The sequence below is a fragment of the Sinocyclocheilus grahami genome, unplaced genomic scaffold (assembly GCF_001515645.1).
Source record: "Sinocyclocheilus grahami isolate Dianchi unplaced genomic scaffold, SAMN03320097.WGS_v1.1 scaffold1410.1, whole genome shotgun sequence".
Classification (NCBI taxonomy): Eukaryota; Metazoa; Chordata; class Actinopteri; order Cypriniformes; family Cyprinidae; genus Sinocyclocheilus; species Sinocyclocheilus grahami.
Window position 1 is genome coordinate 153,784 of NW_015506589.1, and position 11,351 is coordinate 165,134.

General features: G+C 37.8%; 1 protein-coding gene across 1 annotated transcript; it reads right to left on the reverse strand.

Moving 5' to 3' along the window:
• Nucleotides 1-230: 230 nt before the first annotated feature.
• LOC107570055 (tetratricopeptide repeat protein 24) lies at nucleotides 231-11,172 on the reverse strand. The gene is made up of 8 exons (XM_016256247.1): nucleotides 10,948-11,172; nucleotides 8,934-9,227; nucleotides 7,618-7,819; nucleotides 5,587-5,793; nucleotides 4,430-4,558; nucleotides 2,810-2,931; nucleotides 1,916-1,993; nucleotides 231-302 (listed from the first exon to the last, which is right to left on the reverse strand). The coding sequence occupies exons 1-8, from the start codon at nucleotides 11,170-11,172 to the stop codon at nucleotides 231-233; spliced, it is 1,329 nt and encodes a 442-aa protein (XP_016111733.1).
• Nucleotides 11,173-11,351: the final 179 nt, after the last annotated feature.

An 11,351-nucleotide genomic window follows, 5' to 3' on the forward strand; every position in this document is an offset into this window, starting at 1 on the left:
TGTGTGTGTGTGTGTGTGAGTGTGTGTGTGTGTTTGAGTGTGTGTTTGACCTGTTGGCCTCTGGAAGTGCACCGTGATGATCAGCTTGTTCTTGTTCTTGCTGCAGGTGTGTCTCTGATGATGTCGTGGTTTGGCTGTGCTGCTTCCCTTCTGCTGAGAATAACACACAGTAAATCTGTTTTCTGTTGACAGTATTGTGTGTTCCTCAGCTGTGAGTGTGTGCTCAGTTCTTACGGGGTGCGTTCTCTCCGTTTGGCATCTCTCTCCTCCACTGCTGGACATCTGTCCTCACAGCCGTCGTCCTGCAGACACACGAGAGTGAAGATCTCATCCTGTATCTCTAACAACACCCTACAGCTTCATTCACTCAGAAACACACTGGTGCACCCTCTGATGACGAGGTGAGTGTTATGTGGTGTTACCGTCGGTTGTGATGTCGCTCCGGGACGGTTCGTTGTGATGCTGCTCCTCTCTGAGAATCAGATCAGATCAGACTGTGATGAACGTCACAGGATAGTGAATAGGGCTGCACAATTTGGGGGAAAATCTAATTGCAATTTCTCTGATAAAAATTGTGATTTAAAATGCTGAAAAACCTCCATATTTGCTGCAAAATTTGGAAAAAATTTTGAGATTATATATCAATATAACTATAATAATATTTATTTATTTTAATAGTTGAGATTATATATCAATTATAACTATAATAATTATTATTATTACTACTAAATAAAATATTAAAATTAGAAATATTACTTTTGAAATATTTCACTGTAAAATAAATTATATTAAAGATAATAATGTAAAACTGTAAAATGACCTTACTAATATTTATATCGTAATTGTTTAGTTTTCAAACATTAAAGCATCAAGCTTTTATTTTGACAGAAAACAGCAGGGAGCCCTTAAATCTTTTCTTTTGTTGATAAGTGCTCCTCTTCAAAACTTCAACGAGATAGTTTGTTAAAGTGCTTGTTAAAGCGACTCAAACTCAGAGCAGATGCAGATGGAGTTCATGCAGATCATTTACTGTGAAACCAAGACTGAAAGCACTGGATCATGAGCTGCTCGCGTGTAAATGAACACAGTGCCGCGCTTCACTTTGAAACACACAGCGCATGTATTTAATTACATCACAGCATTTGTGATTTAATAATTGCATTAATCCATATTACAGTTTCGGTTTTATTCCAATTTATCCTGCAGCCCTAATAGTGAGAGGTTGAGAGAATAAGTGCATGCTTCATGTTTAATATTCAGACAGACTGACCTGCTGTAGGAGCAGCTTCTGCTGTAACGCTTCACTCAGTTCACTGACCAGACGCTCCTGCACTGAACCAGATTATTATTATTACTACTAAATAAAATATTAAAATTAGAAATATTACTTTTGAAATATTTCACTGTAAAATAAATTATATTAAAGATAATAATGTAAAACTGTAAAATGACCTTACTAATATTTATATCGTAATTGTTTAGTTTTCAAACATTAAAGCATCAAGCTTTTATTTTGACAGAAAACAGCAGGGAGCCCTAAGTTTGGATCTTTTGTTGATAAGTGCTCCTCTTCAAAACTTCAAACTTCAAGTTTGTCGAGATAGTTTGTTAAAGTGCTTGTTAAAGCGACTCAAACTCAGAGCAGATGCAGATGGAGTTCATGCAGATCATTTACTGTGAAACCAAGACTGAAAGCACTGGATCATGAGCTGCTCGCGTGTAAATGAACACAGTGCCGCGCTTCACTTTGAAACACACAGCGCATGTATTTAATTACATCACAGCATTTGTGATTTAATAATTGCATTAATCCATATTACAGTTTCGGTTTTATTCCAATTTATCCTGCAGCCCTAATAGTGAGAGGTTGAGAGAATAAGTGCATGCTTCATGTTTAATATTCAGACAGACTGACCTGCTGTAGGAGCAGCTTCTGCTGTAACGCTTCACTCAGTTCACTGACCAGACGCTCCTGCACTGAACCAGACACGTCCTGCAGATCAAACACACGCCTGATCATTAGACGAACACTGCATAAAATGCATTGTTGAGAGAAAACACAGATCAACTGTGTCACCTTCAATTCAGAAATAATGTAAAATACCTGTACATAAAACCGTTTACAATCATTATAAACACAATAAAGAGGTATTTAAGTTCCCCTCACTCTTCAAAAAGTCCTTAACATTTAATAGAATTCAGAAAAGACCAGGAATAAAACAAATATAAGTATAAACCAAACATAAATTACGGTGGCATTCATTATAAATAAGACTAAACAAAGCTTTATAGCTTTAAATAAACTTGAGCTCACGTTCCTCTCACATTCAGTGCTATGTTAATAACACTGAGATGCTATTATAGTTTTTGTTAATATTTAGAATTTTAAAAAAAAATTCAGCTTTCATGTGTTTTTTTCATATTTTTTATGAATTTTTAGTAATTTTGTTGCGTTTTTGTCAGTTTTAGTAGTTTTTGTTTTGTGTGTAAACATACCTGGCAATAAAGCTCATTCTGATTCTGATTCTGAAATGTTGCCATGGAAACTTTTTAAATATTTTATGTTACTTCAGTTAACATGCATTCCATTTCAAGTAACTAAAACCTTTTTTTTTTTGTGGTTTTAGTTGACTATAACAACCCTGCTCTCATTCAGCACCAGTACAAACATGTGGTTTGAGCGTGTTTTGTATCTATGATGTTAATTGCATTATTAGTCGCTGTGAAATATAGGTCGCAGCACGTTTCAGATGATAAAACCATGACTTGTATTGTGGAAAATGCAGTGATGTTTGTGTTTAGATCTCACCTGGCATTTGCACAGCAGTCGAAGGGCATCTTTATAGTACATGGCAGCTTTATCCGGGTCCCTCATCTGTATTCTGATCCCACCGAGACCCTCACAGGCCTGCCACTGACCCGACGGGTCGTCTGCGGGGAGAGAGACAGACAGCCGTGTGACAGAAGCACGTTTACACTTGTCTTTTCAATGTGTATGTGTAAACATACCTGGCAATAAAGCTCATTCTGATTCTGATTCTGAAATGTTGCCATGGAAACTTTTTAAATATTTTATGTTACTTCAGTTAACATGCATTCCATTTCAAGTAACTAAAACCTTTTTTTTGTGTGGTTTTAGTTGACTATAACAACCCTGCTCTCACTCAGCACCAATACAAACGTGGTTTGAGCGTGTTTTGTGTCTATGATGTTAATTGCATTATTAGTCGCTGTGAAATATAGGTCGCAGCACGTTTCAGATGATAAAACCATGACTTGTATTGTGGAAAATGCAGTGATGGTTGTGTTTAGATCTCACCTGGCATTTGCACAGCAGTCGAAGGGCATCTTTATAGTACATGGCAGCTTTATCCGGGTCCCTCATTTGTATTCTGATCCCACCGAGACCCTCACAGGCCTGCCACTGACCCGACGGGTCGTCTGCGGGGAGAGAGACAGACAGCCGTGTGACAGAAGCACGTTTACACTTGTCTTTTCAATGTGTATGTGGACAACATCTGGATACAGGTCGCATGTAAATGCAGAAGAGTCAATTCAAGTACGATGATTGTAACCGATCATCTGGAGTTCGATCCTACAGCCATTAGTCACCAGTCCTACGTTTACTGGATTCATCTGTTCACATGATGATTTAGTGCCAGTAGTTTTCTGTGAGATTTATTATCATCTGTATGTCCTGCAGAAGCAGCTGAAGGAGACGCAGAAGTCATGAGTGAGTTCATTACATAATCATCAGTCAGACTCTCATCTGATCATATTCTTTTGAAAGAGACTCCGCTTACATGATCATGAAGACAACATGAAGTCAGGCTGTATAATAGCAATGCTTCAGTGTATTGAAGCCAAACCAAACCTGACTGTGTCTTAAGGGTCCTTGTGAAGTTTCAGTGTCTCTAACTGCTCTAAAGTAATAAATAATGGTCAATCTAATCATAGCCTTTGAGCTGCTTTTCCTGAGCAAATCTACTCAACCCTACAGTGAGACTCTATTGATGTGCTTGAGCTGTTAGATGGACATTTATATTCTTAGCAGATGTTTTATCATCCAAACTATTTCCTAGAAAGTTCACATATAGTGTAAGTGTCAAATACCAGAATTTGTAGCTCTAATGTGATATAATGGATATGAGAAGAATAAAGCTGATGCTGTGAAAGTGCTGGATTGAGGTGAGTTACTAAAGATCAGTCGAGTCAAATCTGATGTTCCTGCAGCTTATTGGGTGAAGTGTGGAGCTGATGAGTGTGTGTGTGTGTGAGTGTGTGTGTATGTGTGCGTGTGTGCGTGTGAGCGTGTGTGCGTGTGTGTGTGTGTGTGTGAGTGTGTGTGTATGTGTGCGTGTGTGCGTGTGAGCGTGTGTGCGTGTGTGTGTGTGTGTGTGAGTGTGTGTGTATGTGTGTGTGTGTGTACCAGCGTCTCTGAAGGCCTGCTGTGCGTGTAGGTAACTCTCCCACGCCTCCTCCAGCTCTCCCAGCTCCACCAGAGCAAAACCCAGATTACTGAAGCAGCGACCCTGAGCTCCACGACTGCCCAGAGAGCCTGCGGGACACGCCACACGACAGTAATCATGATGACACGCAGCACATGCACCAAATATAACAGCAGTAAATAATACCTCTACTGAAAAATTAGCAGAATGTGATTTTTGTAAGACATCTTTGACTATAACGCATATTTTTGGGAATCCATTAATGGATACATAACAATAAATGTACTGTTAGCACTTTGTATCATGTTATCGCCTCCTTAAGATGAATCACTTTATGATCATTTTGTAAGCATTTTTTTTACCTACTGTTTATTAATATTTAATGCACAATCTAGTAGCTTACCAGGATTTCACCGCAAGTTGTATAGTTTATATAACTGTTTATGTGACAATTATTATGGTAAACCAAAACTAAAACCATATAAACTTACTTTAAATAATATATATATATTCAAATATAAAATAAAATAAACTTATTTCAGCTAGTCGCCATAGCAACATTTCTCATTTTAGTATAACTTGATGTACTAAAATAAACTAAATCTGAAATAAAAAAAAATGGAGAAAAAAAACTGCTAAAAATGACAAAAAAGGCACAAAAGTATCATTAAAGCTAACGAAAATGAAAATGAAAACGGAAAATATAAAAAATAAAAGCTTGTTCAAAATATGAATTAAAAAAAACTATAATAGTATCTCAGTGATTCTAAAATAACACTGGTATGTGACGAATAAAAATCTTGAAACTTTAAAAGGAAGGTCTAATGCCAATTCATGCATTCTGACTTATTTACACTGTTGCTAAACATGGCCAAGGTTTCAAAAAAACCAGTTGGACGTATGACGGAGTATTTCTGTGCCAAATACACACCTGTGCCAAATATTTTATAATAGCCCTGTGGTGAAAAATGAATTTTAAATTCAGTATGAGCTCAACAAACTGCATGTACATGTAGAATAATTCTGGAAGGAAAGAGCTGTTTCTAACAGTAGATGCACTGTTGCATGAACTGACCACATGCTCACGACTGATGTAAACTCTCTGATGGGTCAGGTGTCTGAGGTGTGTGTGTCTCACCGTGGAGCGCCGCTGCGTCTCGGTGGAATCTCAGGGACTGCCGGTACTGACCCAGAGCGTTATAGACGGCGCCCAGATTCTGCAGAACCACAGCCAGTCTGCGAGGTTTGGAGGAGACCAGAGGAAGCGCCTGCTCGTAACACTCCGCCGCCTCGGAGAACAGCCTCATCTGAGAGAAACTCAGAGCCACGTCGCTCAGCAGCTTCCCTGAAACACAGGTGACCACATACAATCATTTCTATTCTGATTATGATGTTCGCGGGTCAATTCGACCCACATATTCCATATGATAAAGGCAGCTACACTAAACCAAAATATTTTTGCGAAGCCAGCGAATTTGTGATCAGGCGATAAGGAGGATGAAGCAAAGTTTTTAAATATTTACAGTAAGTTTAGCTTGTATAGCACTGTCTCTGTAATACACCGAAAAACAACAGCTCTTGTCTCTCCACTGACTACCTCCGCAACTTTCTGTCATATTCACCAAGTGATAAAAAAGAAATACCGGTAAGTAAAGTTGCACAGAATTAATGTAAACGTCACATGAATTCTGAGATGACCGTTCAAACTACGGTCGCATTGCAAATCATCTGACCTGAATCAGATTTAGTGCCACAAATGACCCAAATCATAACCGAAAAGATCAGATTCCATGTGGCTCGAGCTGTTCACACTGTCATGAAACTAAACGATCTGAGTCACATCACATATGTGACCCAGGAGCACAAAACCAGTCTTAAGTGTCAATTTTTCAAAATTGAGATTTATGCATCATCTGACAGCTGAATAAATGAGCTTTGTTAGGATCGGACAATATTTGAAAATCTGGAATCTGAGGGTGCAAAAACAATGCACAACTGAATTAAGAACTAAAATCATCTGCACATGATCAGCCATTACGACACATTTCACATATTTGGGCTGCAAATTGAAGGAAAATGCATTTCTGTGTCATGAGTCAGGTGGAACATCCTTATCAAACACCGGCACTCTGCTAGACGAGAATAAAAGAATCAAATATATGTATTTGTGACCCTGGAGCACAAAACCAGTCTTAAGTGTCAATTTTTCAAAATTGAGATTTATGCATCATCTGACAGCTGAATAAATGAGCTTTGTTAGGATCGGACAATATTTGAAAATCTGGAATCTGAGGGTGCAAAAACATCTAAATATTGAGAAAATCACCTTTAAATGAAGTTCTTAGCAATGCATATTACTAATCAAACATTAAGTTTTGATATATTTACGGTAGGAAATGTACTAAATATCTTCATGGAACATGATCTTTACTTAATATCCTAATGATTTTTGGCATAAAAGAGAAATGTATAATTGTGACCCATACAATGTATTGTTGGCTATTGCTACAAATATCCCCCAGCGACTTAACACTGCTTCTGTGCTGCAGGGACACAAATGAGCAAAAAAAAATCAGATTTGGGCCACGTTTTCCTGCAGTGTGAACATAGCCTAAGTGCTTTTCCACACTTCTGTTTAAAGTGTTTTATCTTTTAATTATTTTTCTTGCTCTTGCAATGCTTGCTATTGTTGTGTAATCTTATAATTGTGGAGTTTCGTGGAGTGTTTGTCTTCCCAAATAAGAGAGAAGAGAGAATATCCCAAAGGCTTTATGAGATTGGATGTTGATGTGAAGAAATTTGGTATAAAAACACTTCTGGTATTTGTGCTGACTAGACGAAGTTTGGGCATTGAAACATACGCAACTAAGATTACTCAATATCATTTCCAATAAACTTCGTCTCCTGCTTCTGCTCTTTCCTGGTATTCTCAGTCAAGTTTTTGGCTGATAGAAGATGTTCAGTAATGTTCAGTAAATCGCTGATTTCGGGTACCAGACAAAAAACACATTTTCTGACAGGATCTGGCATCCGGGGTTGGATCTAATATTCCTGATGTGGAGACTTGATTGAACTTGATTGAACCTGAGTATGTTCCTCGCTCATTTAGTGAGTATTAGCGATGCTGAACTTAATAATCATCACTGATCAGTGATAGCGAGCGTGTTACCCAGCGTCTCCGCATCGCTTATGTTCGCGCTCATCTCCAGGCTGTCGGTCAGCACGCTGATGATGTCCTCGCTGGAGCTGCGGCCGCTCTGCAGCATGTGTTTCCCAGCATGCTTCAGTGCCAGCGCAGCTGCAGACACGTTTCCCGTTACTTTATAACTCTCGGCGGCTCGCTGGAAACTCGCTGCAGCCTCGTCCCACTCCTGCATCACACACACAGAACAACCGGCTCAAACACACCTGCAGCTCATGCATTAGGATCAAATAAACCAGACCACTCGTGCAAATATAATGATAACATTTTGTCATGTCAGTTTCTCATCTTTAAAGCTATTTGCATTTATTTTACATTTATAGTTAACTAAAACTAAATCTAAAACCATTAAAAAAATCAATACTTGAAATAAAACAAATGCTAAGTGAAATAAAATAGAAATAATTATTTGTATTTATAAATGTATTAATTATTATTTTTATTTATTTTAATTATTATTAGTTTCCAAGGAAACATTTCTCATTTTTATTTAGTTCGTTGATGTATTAAAACAAGTAAAACTAAAATAAAAATGAATAAAAACGTTTATTTTATCCAAAAAAAGAAATGCACACTGCATTGATCATCTACATTTTTATCAGTTCATTTATGTTAATTTCGCTGGGAATCGAACCCATGATCTTGGCGTTGCGAGCGTGGCGTATAACTTTGAGCTTCAGGGAAGCACAGCGAATGAGTAACACTTCTTCTCTTTAAAATGTTTTAAAAATACAATACGGTTATAAAATGTAGTTTGTGGGAACATTTTTTTTAAAAATCGTATGTACTCATTTTATTTTTTTGTATTTTTGCACTGCACAAGAATTATTAATGCTAAAGGTTAACTGTTTTTACCTTCTTTTTTTTTTCATAGTGTGACTTTTGGCAAATTGTATTGTAAAGCAATAACCCCCGTGAAGCCGTGGTTTACAGTGAATTTATAACAGCTGTAAACCACGGCTTCACGGGGGTTACTGCTTTTATAAAACGGTTATATACGTAGTAAGGTTTCACAAAATAAAACGGAGCAAATAAAGTGTAGTGATATTAATAAACACAGTATTCTTCCACCAAACAATGTAGCTCCTCAGAAACAGTTGTGGTTGCTACAAAGTGGTTGCCGAGCAACACACAAACGTAAACAAAGGTGTGTGTTACTTTGTAGCGTCATTTATAACAGCTTCGAACGCGGCTCAGCCAATCAGAATCAAGCACCGGAACTCTCCATTTTATAAAATCCAATTAGGGTCCATTTGAGCCAGAACATAACGACGGGAACACACCTGTCTCAGCAGGTGGCAGTGTGCGAGCCTGACGCACGTGTCTCCCTCGGCGCCGGCGTCTCCCTGCGAGCGGTACAGCTGCGCGGCCTGCAGATAGTGTCGCGCCGCCTGCGTTCGGTCCCCCAGAGCCTCGTGGGCCGTGGCCAGGTTAAACTGCATGTCTGCGATCCGCTCGCCTCTCTCGCCCGGCTGTGTGCGCGACAGGACATCCAGCCCCTTCTGAGGCTCGCCCGCCTCCACGTACGCCGCGCCCAGATTAAACGCACACGTCCGCTGCAGTCTCTTCTCTCTGAGCTGAAGACGACAGCAAGTCATGAGGCTTTACTCTGTTTCTCTGGCTGATATTCTCTGTCGTATTGGACTGACAGATGCAGCAAAAGCAGATGTTTTCAGCATCTAATATCAATGTAGAAATACCCGTTCACAGGTGTATGATTTATGAGTTTTCAATCTTTTAGATGTCACAGATCTAATCATTTTTGTGCGAGGGACCCCATTCTAAGATTTAAAAGAAATCTATATAGTTTCTTGTAGAAAGACCCAATTTATACTGATTTGTGACCCCGGAGCACACAACCAGTCATAAGTGTCAATTTATCTGAAATTGAGATTTATACGCATCTGAATAAACAATCTTTCCATTGATGTATGGTTTGTTAGGATCGGACAATATTTGAAAATCTGGAATCTGAGGGTGCAAAAAAATCTAAATATTGAGAAAATCATCTTTAAAGTTGTTCAAATGAAGTTCTTAGCAATGCATATTACTAATCAAACATTAAGTTTTGATATATTTACGGTAGGACGTTTACAAAATATCTTCGAGGAACATGATCTTTACTTAATATCCTAATGATTTTTGTCATAAAAGAGAAATGTATAATTGTGATCCATACAATGTATTGTTGGCTATTGCTACAGATATCCCCCATACATATACATATACAAAATATACATTTTACAAGAAATACTATTTTAGTTTTTATACTAAATTTAATGTTACCTTCCTTTTCTCTGTAATTGTTTGTGAAATTTACTAGATATTTCCACGTTTCTACACCAAAATGTTGAAAAATTAATATTAGAAGTAAGTCTAAAATATTATTTGGAAAATATTTAGTTTCTGTTATATGTAGTATTCTACTTTTTATCTCACAAATCTGACTCTTGTTTCTCGCAATTCTTTGTGAAATTACTTTTTAAATCACAATTCCAAGTTTAAATCTCGCAATTCAGAGTTTTTCTTCTTCTCTGAATTCAGAGTTTACATCTGGCAATTCTTTTTTTCTGCCATGGAAAAAAATAATAATAATTGTGACTTTTTATCTCGCAATTCTGATATTAAAAAGTCAGAATTGTGAGAAAAAAAATCAGAATTCTGAAAAAATTACCTTAGTTATTTTATTATTCCATGGTTGAAGCGAACTTCCATAATTTACTTACTTTAGTTTATTTTAATTTCTATGATTATTTTAGTCTATTTTTATTCATTTATCTTATCGTTATTTTTATTGAATTATTTGTATATTTTTTACATAGTTTGAAAACCACCGACCTAAACAATACAATATAAAACTTATATGCGGTATAATGCATGTTATGAAAAATAATGTGGTTTATGAGACTTTAAATCAACATGAAATGGTTTCTCATGTTACTTCTGCAATGTGGTTCATTAGGAATTAAATGGATGGTGAAAAGCTGTACAAAAAGCTGTATTTCTCAGCATATTATTTTAATTTACTATCCTAATCATAAACACACTGGTCTGTAGCATGTTTCCCATGCACTGCACTTTCTTATTCTTCTAGTTATTTACCTATAGCACTCACGAGTCTTGCAAATTCAGAGAAAACAGTTTACTTCCACGTTTCAAAATAAGGTGGATATGAGAGGTGGCTGAAATATTAGATAATGTATTACATTTTCATAAAAGATTTCCTTTGGAATATGTACATGAATGCATTGTCAAGTCAGTTCATGTTGATTTCACATTCTCTCAGTGTTTCTGAACCTTAGTGGCAGCCTTTAACGCGCTCCTGAAGCTCTGCAGCGCTGCGTTATTGTGTCCGCTCTGCAGAGCTGCATGTCCAGCTGCGGTCAGTCTCTGGATCTCCAGCTGAGCGTCGGTCTCCTCCACATCAGCTCTGTCCGTCCCGCTCCGCTCCGCTTTCTTCTTCTTCTTCTGCTGCTGCTGCTTCTCTCGAGCATCTCTGACTGGAGACCCATCAGAGGCCATGAGCTCACAGTAGATCACAGCTGAGAGGAGACATGATGCTCAACCTGAACACTCACACACACACACACACACACACAAACACACACACACATATACACACACACACACCCACACACACATATACACACACACACATATACATATACACACACACACATATACATATACACACACACACA